General features: G+C 38.2%; 1 protein-coding gene across 1 annotated transcript in view; it reads left to right on the forward strand.

Annotated features, from left to right (window-relative positions):
- angpt1 (angiopoietin 1) overlaps positions 1-21,053 on the forward strand; it is a 66,320-nt gene that overhangs the window by 20,867 nt on the left and 24,400 nt on the right. Inside the window, exons 2-7 of the mRNA XM_005936284.3 lie at positions 574-729; positions 1,391-1,512; positions 2,732-2,964; positions 9,876-10,003; positions 11,758-11,859; positions 17,064-17,230. Coding sequence (XP_005936346.1) covers positions 574-729; positions 1,391-1,512; positions 2,732-2,964; positions 9,876-10,003; positions 11,758-11,859; positions 17,064-17,230 — 908 coding nt within the window. The remainder of the gene's footprint in view (positions 1-573; positions 730-1,390; positions 1,513-2,731; positions 2,965-9,875; positions 10,004-11,757; positions 11,860-17,063; positions 17,231-21,053) is intronic.

Consider the following 21,053-nt stretch of genomic DNA (forward strand, 5'->3'; position numbering starts at 1 on the left):
TTTCTGGCTACTTGCTATTATTCCCATACCCTGTATCCATACCTTTATAGTCTTCACTGTTTAAAAAACCAAAAGGAAAACATGAAATGTCCTGATTATAACAAAATTCAGAGTTTATATTTAATCCAGGTGATCTATGTATTTAATCTATAGGAGAACCTAAACCTTTACCGCCCTATTGTCATTTGTTTGGCTATGGAGCACAGACTAGTTTGGAGATAAGGAGGAAAAACTTCTATCCAGACAAGCTTCGGCTAATATCTATTCATCTGTTCAGGCACCAGCTAACCACCAGCATGTTTGTGCACCTGTATGAACTAAGGTCATTCTTCAATCGAGTTCCTTTCAAGTAATATGAAATAAAAAGTATGCGTGTATTTTTCTAGATAAACTTAAGAAACCTGGATGGTGAAGATGTTGGGATTTTTTTTTTCATTTATATGAGTGTATCTTCACATACACAGTGGATGGTATATTCTGGATGTCCGTCAGTAATCACCAGTGTCAGTATGCCACTGTCTTCTTTTTTGGGTGTAAATCTGTTGCTTCTTCCTCCTTGTTTTTTTTCTGTAGATTGAGAACTACATCAAAGAGAGTATGAAAACAGAGATGGCTCAGCTGCAGCAGAGTGCTGTCCACAACCACACTGCAGCCATGTTGGAAATGGGAACCAACCTCCTCTCTCAGACTGCTGAACAAACACGCAAACTCACTGATGTTGAGACTCAGGTAACGCTTAAAAAATGCTTTCGAATGTTTTCAGATGCCTACATATTTGAGTGAATTGTTATAATAACACTGTGTAGGTATATCCTGTGCTTCACTAACTATTTTACACATTTTTTCTTAAAAAGAAAAAGCAAACTGGCCAAAGACAATAACGATGGTGTATGAATGCCTATCGATTACTTTCAGTACTTTGAGTACTGAAAATTGAGTAAAGTTGACCTTTGAGTAAAAGGTGATGAAAAGTAAGTGCACGGGTCATTTTTAGCTCATTTATTCAACGTACTGAATCACCTAATGGGTTTTCACCCAAGCTGTGCTCATTTTTATTGTTTTATGGGCAATAATCTGCAAATTGCAATAGATTGTGTACGTCATTGGTTACTAAAGCACTAAAACGATAACTGCTCACAATTTTTTTTTAAGTATCAACATAGTAGAGATAAATATGTTCTACATATTCCCATGTTCTAGGTGTAGGCTTGACAAAATGAAAACAAAGCTGGGGATTTATGTGTGGCTTGAATGTACAGTGCTTTGTTTTTTTTCTCAAGTGCTTTTGGTTTATCTTACATTTTGTTACATTGTTGCTGATTTATGATTACTGGGACTAACAAAGTATAATATTGATTTTTTGTATTCCGTATTTTTTTTGCCGTGGCAGGTTCTGAATCAAACATCAAGGCTTGAGATCCAGCTGCTGGAAAATTCTCTTTCAACCAACAAGTTGGAGAAGCAATTAATGGTCCAGACCAATGAGATCAGCAAGCTGCATGACAAGAACAGGTAAACACACAATACACAATACAGACTGGCAACCGAAGATAAACCGGAGGTAATAAAGATGATGTATCGATGGGCGAAAGGCCAGCAAATTTACTAAACATTTTTCACTCGCTGCTGCTGTTTGCTGCATGATTGCATAAACAAAATCAAAAGCTTACTACCAGCGCTCTCTGACATTGTTAGCAGATTTTCCAAAATAATATTTAGTTATGTAAACAGCAGCAATGATAAGAAGCACATACTCTCTTCGTGCTCAGTAGATCCCACTAAACCCCACGAAGCCTCGCTTTCCGTTTTGGACCACTTTGTATTTGTTGCAAAATCAAGCAATTAAAATATTGCTGTTGGATATGTTTTCATAACTCTAAACCATGTTCTTTACACTGATTAGTCCTGCGGGATTGTGTTACATGATGTAGTTTTTCAGTCCATAGGTCTCACTGCGATATCTGCAGAGACTGAGACAATCACTTAAAAAAAAAAAAAAGATCGCCATTTGAAAGCATAGTTTCTGGTGAATCAGACTTCAGTTATGCTTGAAGCTTATGGACATAGATTTCCGAGAGCAATTTTCCTAAGCTTAAGCAATTATGACATTATTCAATCTCATATGTATTTCCTTTACCGATCTTATAACTACAGGGAGGATATGATTATGAATTTGATGTCAGCTTCTATCATCTTTGAGGTATTAGATTGTAAAGCTCAGATGCCGTAATAGCGTATTCACTTACCTCAAATGGGCCTGCAAAGTGAACAATGAAGCACATGTTTATACTGTGTGAGGAAAACATGGCAACTAACCCTACAGACATCATTGTTTGTATTTTAGTCAGGGAAAGTTCCTGAATTGGAGTTCTCTAATCACCTCATGGGAGATAGTGAGGGGAGTATTGCCACATGTTGATTATAATTACTTTGGGTGTCTGTCATAGGCGGTGCAGTGGGAACCAAAAGTCAAATATGAAGAAATTTAAATAAATATGTTTTAATCACCTGATCCCTGCTCATAATTGCAAATAAATGAAACTGATATGTATTGCATAACTAGTAAATCAGAGGCAGGATTAAAGCATAAACTGCCAAACAACTGTGGATCAGTTTAAATCCTGTGAAAACAAATGCAATTCCAGAGACGTTGGATGACCTGGAAGGAAATAATAATTAACAACTTCACCATGTTCCATAATAAACTCTTTCGTTTTGCTTTTCCCCTCAGCTTCCTAGAGGAGAAGATGTTAGAGATGGAGATGAGACACCGTGAGGAGTTAGAGACACTGAAGCAGGAAAAGGGAAGTCTCCAAAACCTCGTGGGAAGGCAGAGCGGCGTTATCAGAGAGCTGGAAGCCCAGCTGAGCCGGGCCACAGGAAACAGCACGGCACTGCAGAGACAGCAGCAGGAGATGATGGACACTGTCCACAACCTGCTCAACCTCTGCTCTAAAGATGGAGGTAAGCAAACTGGAGTCATAAATGTGTAAAAGTTTGGAATGTTTCAAAGCATAAATATTGTTTTACACAACAGCCATCTTGGAAAAGCATATCCTTTGATGTCTAGTGAAGTCAAGCGGGTTTATTGTCATTTCAAGCATGTGCAATGGTACCGTACACAATGAAGCGAGACAGCGTTCCTCCATAACCATGGTGCTATATATATAAGATACAACAGACAACACAGGAGAGGTCTGTGGTGCCAAAGAAGTAAATGAAGACAAGTCAAGAATTCTGAGAGCAAAAACCTTTGAGAAATACTTTTTAGTCATCCCTAACCAAATTATGTGGTTACAGTTGCTCCAACTTCTTAAACCTAATAGCAATGAAACAGAATTCATTTTAACAGGCACCAAATCAAAACTGACTAAAGTCCCAACAAGAAGTTTTTCATTATCCATTGATAATTCTGTTGTCACACCCTCCCCTCAGGTCAAGAGTCTTGGTGTCATCCTCGATAGCACTCTTTCCTTCACAGCACATATAAATAATATCACTCGGTCTTCCTATTCTCCTTAATATTAACCGCCTTTGACTTCACTCACTCCAAACAGAACTACCATACTTGTCAATGCTATTGTCACATCTCGTTTAGATTACTGTAATTCTCTTCTTTATGGTCTACCTCATAAATCTCTCCATAAATTGCAGTTAGTTCAAAATACATCTGCTCATATTGTATCCAGAATTAGATCCACTGAACATATAACATGTTCTTAAACAGCTCCATTGGCTTCCAGTTCACCTCCGTGTCAATTTCAAGATCCTGCTTCTTACTTTTAAAGCGCTTCATAACCTCGCTCCTCCATATTCATCTGATCTTCTCCATATATACTCACTTCGCTCTTCTTCAGCTCTGACTACCATGACACTCAGAGCCTTTAGTAGTCTCACCACTTTTAAATCGCATCTCAAAACCCATCTATTCAGAATTGCATACACCTGATCTGTCTTAGTCCATTTTTACCGTGCTCAGCTTTTATACTTGATTTTATATCTTCATGCTTGTTTTTTTTTTTTTTACCTTATGTTTAAATTTTATTTTGCTTTGTTTTATTATATTTTATTGTTGCTTCTGTTCTATGCTATTGTAAAGTGACCTTGAGGGTCTTAAAGGCGCCTATAAATAAAATGTAGTATTATTATTATTATTATTATTATAAGACAATAAGGACAGTAGCAAACTGAATTAAATCAAATAATACAATATATTATAAAGTTACAAAATGTAAGAAATAGCTCTAACATATATACAAACAGCTCAACTATAAATATGCAGAATATTACAGAGATTAAATATATATGATTGACATTTTACCCTAAACTGTAAACTTTGTTATTTGTTTTCACAGTAGAGAATGTGCAAAAGGGTGTAAGTATTGCACTGTGTACTGTGAATAGGATGGAGGAGTTGTACAGGGAGATCCTGTGACTGGCAACCCACTGCTGTGTGTAAATACAGCCTCAAATAGATACTTGCTTAACTTTAAATTCTTACTCTTGTTTCACCCTAAAGCAAAAATCAAGACCGTCCAGAATTCACCGGCTTGGACTATAATGGGGAAGAAAAGTTTATATTTATGTTTCTTTAAGACTTGTCAATCATCCATTGGTCGGACATGCACTGCTCTAAATGTTTTCTACCCCCATCACCGATGACCCCAACGCAAGAAGATGCTTATTGACCTTTGCCAAACCACAATGTGAAAAGCAAAGTTTGTGGATTGGCTATGTTAAGTTTGACCCGTGAGGCAGCAAGCTGTTTTGGATTACTTAGTTCCTCTGGTCAGATCTTTCTGTTACAATAGCTTTGATTTGACAATCCATGCGATATTATGATGAAACCAGTTCTACAAACCTTACCCCATGCAGAGAGACACAGGGATGCACTAGCTATAATGCCGAGCACCATTGAAAGCAGCATGAAGAAAGAAACATGCTTCTTATTGTAACCCGATGTGCTCCCATTAGAGCAATTTAGTGACTCTCGTAAACCAGCGTGGTGCACTTTTCACAACAATCGCTTTTCACGCTTTAATTTTATAAAGTCCGTGTACACGGCTTCAGCGAGATGTTAGACACGACTCTGTCCATGAAGTAATTGGCTTATTTCATTCCTCTGGGTCCCTCACTGTTAATACGAGACTAGGGATTTCCCTTTTGGCCTAATGTTTGACCCGACAGCAATGCAACCTTTCTTGTTCGGTTAAACGCAGTGAACTCATTTACCCCCTTCTCAGGCATTTAAACATTAAAACCTACTTGATCCTAACATTTGCCCAAAATCCCTTTGGTCACAGGAGATTTGACATGCAAGTCCGTGTCAGGGGGGATGGTTGTAACCTCATTTCCATTTGTGGATTTCCTGCAGAGACGCCTCGAGACCCCACAGTGCTTCTCGACGTTTCCCATCAGACAGGAAACAACAAGGGCTTGAAAGGATGAAGGAGTCATGAGTGGATAGCTGCTGCACATGATTAACACATGTTTTGTATTTATCATGCTGCTGACTTTTGTAATTTTAATGTTCCATGCAGAAAAAGGTCACGGACTGCCTCTATGCTTAGTCTGGATTTGTATATATTACATTTAATTACCGGAGGTCTTTTGGGACCCTTTTGGCCTGCCTGGGCCATATGGATCATCTGCACATTCCTTATATTAAGATGCGTGTCTTGATGTGAGACTTGTAGATCTCTGTTTTGCTGTTGTTGTTGTAATTTAACAACATTGATTAAATTCTGTGGTAATCATTATTTTATAGCATATAACTCAGTACCATGTGTGGCATTTTTAGAGTTGGTTAGGTGAGCAGGGTATCCCAGCCCATCCCCCAGCCCATGATTGGTGGCTACCCTAATAAGAGGGGATAGAAATGGAACGTGGCCACTGCTGCTCTGTGGTTGGTCCTTTCCTCTTCCAAGGGGGTGTTGAAGGTTGGGGCGGGCATGCAGGTCAGAGGTCTGCCCTTTCCTCACCCCAGCCCAGATAAGTCAAACTGTAATAGCTCCTGGGGGAAGCCCTGTCTGAAGAAGGTGAAGGAGTTGGTAGAGCTCACTGGTCATCTGATGCACCGTGCCTGCTTTTCAGCAGCATTTAAAGCACAGAAGAAGCAGAGCTTTGTTTTTCTATGTTCAGGGGGGGGGCTTTAGTTTGTTTGAGAAACAAATGAGTGTTTTCATTCGAGTGAAGATTTAGCATTTTATGCCATCGGGGGGCGTCTGCTTGCGTTAATAACTTTTTGTTTGGAAATGGAGCCTGAGCACTTCCTTTAAAACGTGGCCTCAAATCATCTTTGAGTGCGGGGAAACTGACAGATGCTTACAAAAAGCCCTAAATTTAAAAAAAGACGCTTTCCCACCAGCTGTCCATCGATTGCTTTTCCTAAAATTGAAGTTTCCAGTGTGTGTTTCAGCTGTTGCTATGCAAAGTGAGGCCAGGGAGATATTTTCAGAATGACCAGATGCTGCAGTGGATTTCTTATATTGGTTGCAATCATTACTCGAACCTCATTAGAGAGCACTGAGCCACACATTGTTATGAACAATACCTGACCTCAGCTTTGGAACACTGTGCTAAAAAAAAAATCTGGCTGCTAAATGTGATTTTGTTTTACAGTGTTCTATTATCCAACTAAATGAATGACATTCATCATTTTTACAGCTGCTTAGTCAGAATATAATTATTTTAAGGTTCCATGCAATGCCTAAAAAACATGGCCTTTTCTCTGTGTAATGTCCTAAAAAAAAGAGCATGGTAAACCACTTCGTTAAGACGCTCCAGACCAAATTTGCTGCACGCGATTGTTTTCATGCTTCACTGGCTGGTTGTAAAGTGTGTGCAGTTATTTCCATCCACCTGAATAACCTATCCAAAAGTAGGGATAACTCTGCTGCATTTTCTAAGGGTGCAACCGAAATATTTAATTTCTTTGTAGCGATCAAACACGCTGTTGTTGTACGTATAAGGGTAAAACTGCATATTTTATTCTGATATTTATTAAGCTAAAGTTTGCAATTTTATACATTTAAGCTACAAATTACAATTAGCGAGCATTCTAAATTGTTCTACATAATAAAACTAAAAAGATTACATAGACGGCACATGTCCCCACTAGAGGCCTTGCATAAAGAATTGTGTCACGAAAAGAAAAGTATTTGGTACATGGTAAATATTTCAAAACAAAGCCGCTTTCCAGTCCATGAACTTTGTTTGGCACCAGAGACTTGGGTTTGTGGCGTTTTCCTCCAATGATTTAGGTTGCGGTAACACTTGGTTCAGGTTAGAGAAGGGAGAATGGCTTTAGTTTAGAAGTCAGACTTTTTCTCTCTCGTTAACTTGTTCTAGTTAACGAGAGAGAAAAAGTCTGACTTCTAACCCTTTTACAAGCATCAACCAAATGGCGTTTGAAGCCCAAACATAAAAAACATCAAAGTAAAAGAATGATTTAGCTATTGGTGGCGAAAATTTGGCAAATCATGTAAATGTTGATAGGAATGTTGAGTATAAAGAGTTGAGTATCGCTAAAACATGGTTTGCATGTAGTATACCTTCTATGGAAGGTATATCCAAAAGCAAATCACGTGTACGTGTTATGTGTACTTTTTCAAGAGATATAGTTGATATAAAAGTGAGAGAACCCAAAACATTTTCACGATACCAGTGACCCTCCTTATATATTACCCTCAATTCCCTGCTTGACATTCTGTAGACCGTTTTACCCCGTTACATTGTCAGTTCTTTTTTTTATATTTAATGATTTATTTTAAATGATTTTTCTACACTGTCCTGGGCACACATGCTCTAGTAATTTTATACAGTACCTTGCTTCCAATTTCTCTTTGAAGTCTGTTAAGATTTCTGTTACTTGCATTCATTCATTAGAGACCCAGCTTGAGTCTAGTTGACCTTGAATATAAATAGCATCGTGTTCATCAACTTGACAAGTATCTGGCAAAGGGAAGGGATAGGATTTTAATACTTTGCTATGCGATTTCTGAGATCCAAAAATAGGACAAAAGTAAATCATGTTGTAATCAATCACAAGGGCAATTATTAATCATCACTGCATTACAGTAAATGTGTTGTGGGAAGGACTTGGCATCGTTTTTTGTGTGTTTCATGCTTGATCTGCAAGTACGCAAAATAAAGAAATTTGCTTGCAATCACTTTAACTCTCAATGGCACTGAGGACTGATTATAGTCGCATGGGAGCAGGGATTTCTGTGGTAGTCCATTTAGCTCCTTTATTCAACCTTCCTAGTTCAAGTATTTGGGCTCATTTGGCAAGGATCCTGATTTATGCAAACACCCAAGCCCTGCTGGTCTTTTCACATGAACCCCCTGCTGAATACGAGTCCCAGCTGAACCACAAAATATTTTTTGGTAAATAAATATTGGGACATAAATAATATTTGTAAAGCTGGGCAGCAAGCTGTTCAAGGGAGCCGCTATGAAGCTGGAGGGTCCGGTCGCCTCAGCAGACAGTCTTCTTCCACCAGGGTAGATGTCAAAGGCAATTGTGAAATAATTGTCCACGCTGTTACAGATTGAATACCAGAAAGCTCCCCTCTGACAGTGATCTTTCAGGCCTCTAAAATGTGTCCTGCTGTCTGCCAGCTTGGGGTCAATTACCACCCGACAGGGCCGTTCTTTGTTGTATTAGAGTCTGCAGAGCAAGGGTCCACTCCGTCAACCTGTCACAGCGGGGGATTCTTGTTGCCGACACTCAATACCTTGTCAAAATGTTCCAATACTACGCCCAACTAAGCAGCCTGCTTCTGCTGAGAAGTTCTGCATCCAGGAGAGGGGGTGGGGCGGATCAAAGGATCACTGACACATTTCACTTTTGCCTGACATTTTCTTTGACTCAACCGTTTCAACAATAAAAAAACAGTGGTGTGAAAACTGAGACCAACCCCTTCTATGAGAAGCGAAAGGCAGGGACAGCGAGGAGAGAGAATCGGAAGGTATTTCCACCAATATAGCATGGCTTGGAAAGTAAATAAAAACCACTTGTTATAACAGGAACTTGAAATTTATAGCTTGTAGTATTTTGTCCTTACCCCCTTGCTTGGTTTCAAAATAACGCTGCCATAATTATCAGCAGATGGAAATGGATGCAGCTGGTCTGTCACAGTCTAAAGCCTTCTCTCAGAGTGTGAAAATATCCAGCAATGATCACCTCTGTGCTGCAAATGAATTGGTTGCTCTAAAAGTTGATCTGGTGGTTACACTCGCAGTGAGAATTTTATTATCTTTTTTCTTCCCCCTGTGAAATATGTAGATCTGAAATATTGCAGATTGATCAGCTATGGGTTTGGTGCCAATTTGTGATTCTTATTAAACTCTACTTTTAAGATACAAGAGGTTGCACATTTTGTGGCGTTCAAGTGATATAAAAATGTGTTTTAATTGTTTGAGACTTCAAGAAGGATTAGTTAATATTTTTTTACTGCATGGAGTGAGATTAGAAGATAAGTAAACTCATGTTTGTGCATTTTTATGGAGCTGGAGTGAGCTCAGTGTAAAAATGGGAAGCATGTGGAAACAACTGTCCAAGCTCACTCCACAGCTCATATAAGACTTCCTTAACCTGTCACACAACCAGGCAGGAAGTCGTTCATTTTTCACATCCAGCAGTCCTGTCATTTCCAAATTTCTTTGTTTTCCTCATTAAGCAAGTAAGAGAATTGTCGAGTTTTGGAGGTTTTGAGATTTTATTTTTCAACTTTTGAACACCACATATGTTAAACAAATGGCTTTAATTGTAAACTTCAGTCAAATATAACGTAACCTAGTGTTTTCCAGAGAATTTTCACTCATTGAGGTTATGCAGACAAAAACATGACGAATTTCTTGTGTATCTGCAGTTGTTCCTAACAGTACAAAGGTCATGGAAGAAGAGAAGAGGTTTCGGGACTGTGCCGACCTGTACCAGGCTGGTTTCCATAAGAATGGCGTCTACACCATCCACGTTAATGCACAGGAGACCAAAAAGGTGGGAAGCCGTGATATCATGCAGCCAGCATTTCTCTGTAATGTGAAAATATCTCAGCTTTCGTCACCTCTGAGGAGCATTTTTATAGGGAATTTACAGGGTTTGACTTGGTTTTTTAAAAATATTGGACTCCGCTTTCTCTGCATGAGCTAAAACCAACCCGTGGGATATTAGCCAATGATGAGTGTCAATGATGAGTGCTAGCTGCTGCGGAAATATTGAAAGCTAAAAATACATTTGGCAGCTCTGAGAGTTCAGGAGTTTACTAGGGAGGTTAGGTGCGAAACAGGACACCACACTGCTGAGCATGGTGACAAAGGTATGTGTGTGTATGTATTTCACATCTACGCTATTGAATTTAACTGAAGTTTATTTACCTGTTATGGCACCAAATATAACTAATCTAAGAGAGAAACCCAGCTTTTCCCTTTGAGCGAGCCCTTGGCCAACTTGGCTACGTTCTCTGATTGATGAGAGCGATGATTTCATGACTTAGGGAGTTTGTGTGCGAATTTCTGTTCATAGCTGTTTGGCTAATCTCCTTTTGAAATTTAAATTCACACAGCATTTTAATGTATAATGTTACTTGAGCTGTTGTTTATTATTCCAGTCTCCACGAAAGATGAGGAAACTATGGAGGATATTTGTTAAACAGTAGGCTATCTAAGCTTCAAGCCTCTGGGTGGATAGCTCCCATAGAAGCGTCTGACGTCTTTTTGGCTGGAAGATGTCCTGTCAACTTCCATGGTGTATTACTGAGAGATCTGCTAATTTTGTTCAAACAAACCAAGTTTGAAAAGTCTGTTTTTTTTTTACATCTATCAATCCATTTCCTTCCGCTTATCCAGTTCAGGGTCGCAGCGGGGCTGGATCTTATCCCAGCTGCCACAGGGCGAGACAGTTGTCTTTTTAGAATGAGCTATATAGGAATACTAGCTGCTGAGGAAATATAGCTAGCCTACCTGTCTTTAGCCTGGGTTGTTCATGTCAGCACTGAAAATTATTATGTGTGTGTTACTTGCTATGCATAAAAACTTTAAGTTAATTAAAAAAAACATTATTTTATACTATTCTATACTTTTAGCGATGGTTGTAAAGTGGATGGTCATAGCATGTGTGTGTGTGTGTTTGGCATGCATGAAGAGCTAGTCTTAAAAAGAAGGGTTCTGTCTGGGCTACCGCTTTAATTATACCCAGGCTTTGTTCATGTGTGTTCAGCTGTGTGGTCTGGCTGAGGTGAAAGACCTTCTCCGCTAAACCCCGGGGTATCCGCCTCAAAACAAAGAGTAACACTGCAGATAGAGTGCCAGTACTGCATTATCAGCTTACACACACTGAGGTTAAGGGTTAAGGGCCACATTACACCCAGGTGTCTGCTGGTATGTGTCCATCCTGGACCTCCGCTTTGATTTTGCAGAAACAAGGACCACTGATGAGGAACATCTCGAGGGAGCTTTTGAGGGATAAGGAGACGCTGATTGAGTTTGAAGAGGACCTAGATACATTGCATTCCCAAAGATGATTCATCGAGAAAGCAAGAGAAAGGAGTGTCTAGAACCAAATAATTGTCCAAGTGACCCTGCTCTGTTTGTAAATGCCGCTGAGAGTTGAAATGTTGAATGTTGAATTCATTAGTTTGGTAGTTACGTTACATCTTCAGGCTATGCAGAGACCTATGGGTGTTATTAGTGTTCTATCACCTTCATACACAGTACTTTCCAACCCTCCCTTTCTGTCCTTTTAACATTGCATAGGTCTACTGCAGAATGGAAACAGCCGGCGGCGGATGGACAGTCATCCAGCGCAGAGAAGATGGCAGCGTGGACTTCCAGAGAACGTGGAAGGAGTACAAGATGGTGAGACAAGACAAATACGTGCACGCACTTCTCCATCCATGCACTCATTCATATCCATTAAAAACGAGAGGATAATGTTTGTTCTTTAAACACGAGACAGTAAGTGAATACACACCCAGAAACTGAGTGAGCGCGCTCATCTGTATCCATTAAGCATAAATTACGAAACCGTACGATGAGCGAGACCTCCTGTTTCAAAAAAATACACTTCCACTGTGTGATGATGAAAAATATCGTGCACACTTTGGCCTTTACTGAACATGATGAAAACATGAGAGTCGGGATGCACTGATCCAAGACCATTTGGAACGCTTCGGCCAGATGTCATTCCTCTTCGGCAATATCTCCCCTGTCGTTTTTGTATTAGCAAAATTGTCTAGGGTGTCTGAGACTTGCACTGCTCCTTAGCCGAGGCTTCACTGCTGTTATTCTTCCTCTTCTCCAACAGGAAATTACTACCTAAATCTGAAAACAAAGCATTTGTTTAGTCTCAGTCGAGCTGGGCCAGGTGTTTGTCATCAAGGATAAAGCTGTGCATATTTGCATTGAGGGTGTTAACATTTCCTACCTAGGCTGTGTTTAGATGGTAACTTGGATTTATTTTTTCTGCCTGTTGAATTGCTAGTGTTTGCTATAGTAGCTGCCTGTGTATACCTTGCACTTGCTTTCAGTTAATGTTTCCTCTTTCCCCGTATAATCTGTTTCTACTTGAGTTTTTACCTCTCAGCTGCTCTTGTTGTACAATTTATCAGTAAGTGGGAAAAGATAAAGCCATTTGGGGAATTACAAAGCAGAGAATTTGCACACTGGACCAGATATAAACCCACAGCAGTTTTTCAATGAGAAATCTTCATGTTGGCGTTTTTATTGAAAGAGCCTGAACAAAAATCAACAAAGCAATATTGGAATAAGACAGAAATCTCTCATTCAAAGCGACCTCAATCTCACTCTTTTGAGGTAAAATAAAAAGGTGAAAGGTCAGCAGCGTAAACGGTAACAGAAAGATATAAAATGATAAAAAAAAAAAATAAAAAAAAACCAGTGGAAACCTTCCTGCCTTGAACAGGTGCACAGAGGGAGTGCACGGAGTGCATTCGCAGGACTTGGCTGACATTTACGCGGCTAATTAACAGCTTAGAGTCTCCTTGAAAAGTTTAGAAGTCATCAACAAGTGTTTTATTGTGTTATTAATTTTCACATTCTTGGTCTCCCAAGTCTTGTACTTACACATTTATTGTATTTAGAGGATCTGTTAATATTTCAGCCAAACCTCAGACTCAGTTTCTTTGTGAGACCACAGAGGAATGTGGCGTGTGCATTAAAATATGATCTGAAGATCATGCATGTAAGTGCATTATCAGGTAACACCTTTATTTACAGTAACTGCTCAGCTGCCCATCAGTCTGAGTCACTTCTAATGTATTAATATCATGCCATGCGTTTAAAAGGGATTAATGTCAGCAAGAAAGCAAGCATTTAAAATGTGTTTGTTGTAGTACTAGATAGTACTTGAAAACTGACTCCTTGGACCTTCAGCTAATGCAAACTATAGTATGTATGTGTGTGTATAGTGTGTAGATAATAAGAATGTATATATATATTTATAGTGTGATATATATATGTGTATAGTGTGATATATATATGTGTATGTGATATATATGATGTGGTATATATATGATGTGTATTTGTGTGTATATATGTGTGTATATGTATGTGTTATATATATATTATATATGTATGTGTTATATATATATATGTATGTTTATATATATATATATATATATATATATATATATATATGTATATATATATATATATATGTATATATATATATATGTATATATATATATATATATATGTATATATTATATATGTATATATATATATGTGATATATTATATATATTGTCATGTATATATATATATATATATATATGTGATATTATATATATATATATATATATATATATATGATATATCATATATATATATATTATCATATGTATAATATATATATGTGTATATCATTATAGTGATATATATATATATATGTGTGTATATATATATATATATGTGTATATGATATATATATTATATTATGATTATATTGTATATATGTGTATATAATATGTATATTATATATATATGTATATGATATATAGTGTATATATATGTATATGTATTATATATATATATATATGATTATATATATTGGGTGTATATATATATATATATATACGTGTGTAGTAGTAGTAGTATATACATGTATATATATATTATTATTTGTATATATATATATATATATATATATACGTGTGTGTTTATATATATGTATATATATATCGTGTGTGTATATATATATACGTGTATATTATATATATAGTTTATATATATAGTATATATATATATTATATATGTTGTGTATATATATATATTTATATATACTATATATGTGTATTTATATATGTGTCTGTATATTATATATGTGTGTGTATATATATATATATATATATATGATATATATATATACGTTATATGATATATAATATATATATATATATATATATATTAATATAAAAGCTGTAGATAAACATTTGAAACAAAAAAAACCTTTAAAAATACCCATCAATGTGCATACACTACATGACTTTAAAACCCTGGATTTAACTAAGCAAATAGTTAAGAGCCTTCCTATTGCACAATAACTTCAGATATTAATTGTTTTGGCTGGCAACAGATTATTTAATCCTAACTGATGCGAAAGGCCATTTCAGAAGGATCAAGTTATTGGCCTGCTTCAATCAACGAAAACAACTGAGGAGATTATTGAAGCGAATCGGGTTTGGAACTGCCCAACATGTTATTCAAATCTGGAATGAGAAAGAAATGTAGTTGGAAAAAAAGTCTTGTATGATTGGAGTGGTGAAATCAAATAGTAAAATAATCAACAGTATGTTTAGCAGTGAAACTGGGAGCATTTCCACACAGACGATGTGAAGAGAAGTCAAGGAATTGGAACAAAAAAACTATGTAACCTTAGGAATATCACTTATCTGTGAGGCTAATAAAAAAAGGCTCTAAGTTGCTACAAGGCATAAAGATTTGACTCTGGAGCAATGGAAAAAGATCATATGGTCTGAGTCTAGATTTACATCTTGATGCATGCTCAATCATCCAGGTAAGTTCTTCAGTCTTAGATGACTGCAGGTTTCCCCAAAGTTATAATCTTAGAATCTTATACAAATGTACGGTTTATAAGATTAGGGAAACCTGCAGTCAGCTTAGACTGAAGAAGTCACTTGGAGGAGTGATGAAACGTTTCTTCCACAGAAAACGCTGAGTCCAGATGAATAGAATCAACTTTCGGAGAGTCTTGCGGCAGATAAATGTTGGTGCCTACAAACGAGCCTGCAGAGGCAGTGTTGCGATCTGCGGTTTCTTTATTTGGCCGGGTCTAGGTTCATCAATGTTATGTTCCCAGATAATACAGTCAGCTGTCTACTTGAATATATTGAATGACCAGGTGTTCCCATCAGCTGATTTTTTTTTTCTTTCGTTGATGGCACCGGCTTATTCCGACATGACAACGCCACGCTTCATCAGGATCAAACGGTGAAAGTATGGCTCAAGGAGCATGAGACATCATTTTCACACATGGATTGGCCTCCACAGTCCAGATTTTAACCCCACTGAGAAGCTTTGGGATGTGCTGGAGAAGACTTCATTTGGATGTTCAACCCTCCCATCATCGGGACAAGATCTGGGCAAAAAAATGAATTTGTATAAGTTTATTGAAGGATCGCCATGGTGCCGTCATCAAAGCTAAAGGCGGTCCAATAAAATATTAGTGTGTGATTTTTTTTTTTTTTTTGGCTGTGTGGTGTATAAGTGATAGGATGGGTGGTGCTAATAAATGACTAAAGCTCCCCTGACAACCAAAAAAAAACAAAGGTTGGGAACAAGTAAGTCAGTAAGAGATATGAGATCTACATATGAGATATGAGTGCTCAACATACACATTTCCTTTTTATCAGGACATTTTGAAAGTGTAACTGACATGCAAACCGAGCGCTCAGTCCAACAATATGACTAACCATCTCCTCATCTTTTTGTGGGTTGAGTGATGTAGATCAGGTTTGCGTGTGAAGAATCACAGAGCTTCAGAATTATATGAGGGAAAACTGTCAAAAGATCCCCACATGCAGCCTCTTCCAAGCAAGAATTTTTGAGATAAACTGTGGTCACAGTAGGAGGCATTGGATCAAACTTAAAGCCTTTTAGGTGGGAACATCTCATCAGGAGCAAGATCAATTGTAGCGACAGAGAGAAAAAGAGAAAAAGTGGTAATGGGCCCCAGCCTTTTTCTCTTCCACCCACTCAGCAGGACATGGCTAAGGCCATAGGAATGCCCCGTATTTGTGTTCCCTCGTTGCTATTCTTTGTCACTACACACTCAGAGCACAAACACAACTTCTTTCTGACTTTACCGCTTTGACAATTTCAGCCCCTCTGTTTTACAATCTTTAACGGAGCAGCCTTGACTGTCCTGTCAGACCTGTAATGTCATCTTGCTTAGTGATATTCCCCCCTCTGTAATCCACTGCTCTCGCTGCTGTCAGAAGCACTTTGCCTGTGACCGGGAGCCACTGTGATCAAATACAAACTTTGGAGTTTGTTTGAAGGAGTGTCCGTGCATGCGGTGTATGTTTTGGGAACGAATTCTTTAAGTAATAATGACTTAAACATGTGTGACTTTAGTGGAAGACAGAAATGGAAAAAAGGTGTGCTTCTAATTCAGCTGGTATCGATTTTTGTAATTTTATAGATAGGTAAGTCCATCCAAGTTAAAGACTGGGCCAAAAGCATGCTCAAGAAACATGTAAATATGTCTAATATGTAATGGAAGTCTTATCTATTTGGGGTAGGATGCTACAGCAGTACAAGAACATTTCTGCTGGTGGATAAACAACCACAGCATTTATTATCAGAGACGGTTTGTTCTGATCTAATTGCTGATTGATAAAAAGGAAAAAGTAAATTAGAAAATTCCTTCCCATTCATGCCATAATCCTCTAGTGTGAAGATGTTATCATCCAAGGGAAAAGTGATGAGATGAGCAATGAATAATCTCAAGTTTATGCTTTACAAAAAGTATTGTCAGTGGTATTTACATGCTGATTATTGAATTTTTCTTTTCCATTGCAGGGTTTTGGGACCCTGTCTGCAGAGCATTGGTTGGGAAATGAGTACGTTTACCAGCTGACAAACCAGAGGCAGTATGCCCTCCGTGTAGAGCTGACCGACTGGGACGGGCTCCAAGCCTTTTCACTGTACGATCGCTTCCAAATAGGCAGTGAGAAGCAAAACTACAGGTAATAGCAGACAAAGTGGGGGATTGTTGTGTTTTCAGGCCAGTATTTGCTTATTATTGCCATGTTACCAGTGTTGGATGTAGCCAGCTACAAAGTAACACATTATTGTAGTCATATTTTATTGCACAAAAGGACATAGCATGATGGTAAAGTGCAAATTGCATCCAAAACAGAAACAACTGTATTATACTGCAACACAACACTCAGTCTGTGCTAACATCTGCACCATAAGCTCTTTAAAAGATGGTCGAAGCTTCTGTGAGGTTACCTACTGGTTTCTGAAGTCCCATATTGAAGACTCAAGTGGAAAGTTTCTGCAATTGCCATCTTGGTTGCAAACAAACGCATGAGACAAGGAGGGTTGTTTGACTTTGAATCGCATGGTATGACTACAATTTGCAAAATAGACTTCATGTTTTACTGAATATGACACAAAACGAGTGATCGAAGGCATAAACTGATCACTAAAGTGTTTATAGACATCAAGACAAAAAGAAACATCTTGTCTTGATGTCTTGTTGCCTTGACATCAAATGTAGCTTATTTAAAGGGAGAATGCTAACACAAAGCTAATGAATGAAGCCCGAGTGATGTTAGAACTGCGCATGATTAGCGGCCCGGCCTTATTAGCGTGACTGTCAGCTAAAAGGCAGTTTAACATTAAAATCTCTCTTCACACACACTTCACCTTCAGTGTGGCAACACTCTCAGGCCAACTCTTTAGCTTAGAACAAATACCACCAGAACCAATGCTATTCCAAACACTCGTACTTCGTGTTTAGTAGCAATTAGCAAATATTAGTATGCCAGCATGGTGAAGATTAGCCTGTTAGCTTTGTCACTGTTCACGTGTTAGCATGATGCCACTAGCGCTTTGCCCAATGCACTGCTGTGTCTCATTACAGCTTCAAAGCCTGCCATAGTTCTAGGCTTTTACACAATGTTGACACAGTTCAGTCCAAACACAGCAGAGTGTCAGTCAAGTTTTGGCAGTGTTCAAAGCCCAACAAACAATCAAAATTATTCACGTAATATGGAAGCAAACAGTCTTAAAGCATAAAAATATGTTTTGAGTCACGGTTACATACACAGAGTGAGTCAAATGAAAGCTATTACACAGCCTGTGTGGACAGAATTGATTAAGAGCGAAGTATATTTGTTCCATCAGACAGCCGTGAAATGAATGATTGAAACGGCTGTTGTGTAAACAGTAAAGTGCTTTCAGAACTCAACTATCACACAAGACAATGGGGTGTTTAATGTGCGTTCGGGATTTTGCCCAAGGGTACTTAGACTTGCAGGCTGAAGAAGTCTGGGATCAACCTGCCTCCTGAGCCACGGACTTCTCAGGGTGTGGACAAAGATTTGGTGTTCTCTTCACCTTTTCGTGCCTACATCATTGCACGTCTGGACATTCTAAGACTGTATCTATAGCATATATCTGAAATGAAGCAAGGAAAAAAAAATTAGACCGGAAAATTATACTTTAGCGGTAAGAAAAAATGTTCAAAAGTGTTAAGATTATAACCATGAATTGTAACCGAGCTTTCCAGACACCTCAATCATGTCTTTCCTGTTATATAAGTCTGTGGTCAGGTTTGTCTCTTAGCAAATTCCTTCCAGCCCAAATGTATTGCTTGTCATCGTCTCTTCATTGCAAACTGTACTTTGATTTGATGGATGCTTTGTCCTTGCGTGTTGCAGGGCAAAGGTTTCTGTTTTCTTTTGAGGGGGTTAATGATAACAGGCCTCAAACTATGGCAGATGCTTGGCCCACTTAGATGTGGAAAACTGATGCAAATTCCAGAGCTCCAAGCAATTGCTGGCTTCATAGGCGAAGGTCTGACATCTCCAATTCACTGGATGGCTGGTTCTCTGTGATAAGAAGTCCTTTTAGTTTCAAAGTGACTTTTGTTCATCTTTGAATGATGAACTAAGGAACAAGATTCTGTGGTTGAAAGCCTTTACCACAATCGGTCCAGAGCTCCATCAAAGAATACAGGCTTCAAGCGTTTCGCTGCAGCAGCAAGGCCGGTAGGCCTTTTGCCATATCTAATTTTCAGAATAGTCCTGCGACGACAGGGGTTTCACTTTACAAATTTTCTGTGTTGAGAAGCTTGTACCTGGAGTGGGCTGTGTGTTTTCTCTAAGGGTCTGGAGAATGGATTTCATTTAGGCGGAAGAGATCAAGTTGTCTTTTTTTTGTTATGAGTTGAAGTTTTGAGCACTCAAAATGTGAGGGCCGAATGAAACTCCATCCCTTGTTGCTTTCGGTCTTTATTTCTTGGCTGCGGTTCACAGATATGTGAAGTGCAGGCCAAACGTATTGATCAATATGTACTTTATTGTAAAAGTAAGAACTTTATGAAAGTGTTCAAAAGCTAAACACCATCCTACACATTTACATGCATTTCATTCACACTCATTTTTACACAAACAAAAGCATTTATTTTTTAACACCCTAATTCCGTTTGCTTTTTTTCACACATGATTTAACAGTGATTTCTTACATTTTTATGTAAAAACTGTTGTTTTTGTCACACAGCAGCAGGCAAAGGGCATCCCCAGCCAATCCAGGCTGTTTTCAACTCAGTTTCATACTGCTAAGGAGACATGCAGATCTCTATAAATAGATATGTTCTCGAAAAATAGTTGTGGTATGATAATCACTCATTGCTGCTCTGAAACATGGGCCAAAACAAACCAGATGGCCAGTCCCAAACAAACCGGTATTGCCACATTCTGTTTTGGGCTTTTTTTCTTCTGCTTTGGCACCTACTTCCTCTTAAATGTAAAAGAATCTGCAAGTTTGCCAGAAAGTTCGCCAGACTGCATTTATGTTGCTTTAAAACTTTAAAAGCGATAGCAAGTGATAGGGCCTGTGTTCTAGCTGGTTTTAAAATATTTTCTTTCATCTGAGGCAATTTACTGGAATACTGACTGCGCCAGCACTAGTCAGACAAACATTTATAAAGACCTTATACTGTACAGTCAGTCAGCGTGTTTCTTGCTTTCTTTCTTTCACGAGCATGCACTCTCTAAGCACTAAAGAAAGCAAGGCTGCGAACACAAGCACCACTTGGAAAGAAGGCAGAATTATAATCTAGGTCCACCATTGCGCACGACTCACCATTTATCATAAACAATGCTGAGAATTGCTCGCCAGGAAATGCTTGTCCTGCTGCCAGCGTCTTGTTTCATCTACGTATACTGTGAAGCACAAACCACTCAACTTGTTGAGAGGGAGGGAGGTGTGCAATTATTTCTTTGTGAAATATTGGGTCCTAATCCTTTGCAGATGAAATCATGTACACAGCATAAATGTCACATTTATTACAAGTGCTGTAAAAATTTGGACCTGCTATTTATCTTTCCTCGGTCATCGGATTCTTGTGGGGTTTGCCCACTACAATAAAACTGTTAAAACAGCGCATTAGTAATAGTCAGATGATTCAGATAATTTGGGTAATTGATTTGTCAAATGTCAAATGCTGGTACTGGACGCTAAAACACAGACTCAAAGTATTTACCTTTAAACTGACCTGATTTGTTTGGTTTTTTTTTTTTTTTTTTCAAATCAGCCAATCACATGACAGCTGCTCAAAATATTTATGCATGCGGGCATAGTCAAGACAACCTACTGAAGTTCAAACCGAGTATCACAACAGAGAAGAAAGGTGATTAAAATGACTTTGAACGTGGTATGGTTATTGGTGCCAGACAGGCTGGTTTATTCACTCATCCTTACTCATCTACTGGAATTTTCCCACACAACCATCTCTAGGGTTTACAGAGAATGGTTTGAAAATGACAAAATATTCCA

The sequence above is a fragment of the Haplochromis burtoni genome, unplaced genomic scaffold, assembly GCF_018398535.1.
Source record: "Haplochromis burtoni strain Fernald_Lab_line unplaced genomic scaffold, NCSU_Asbu1 Contig_200, whole genome shotgun sequence".
Lineage (NCBI taxonomy): Eukaryota > Metazoa > Chordata > Actinopteri > Cichliformes > Cichlidae > Haplochromis > Haplochromis burtoni.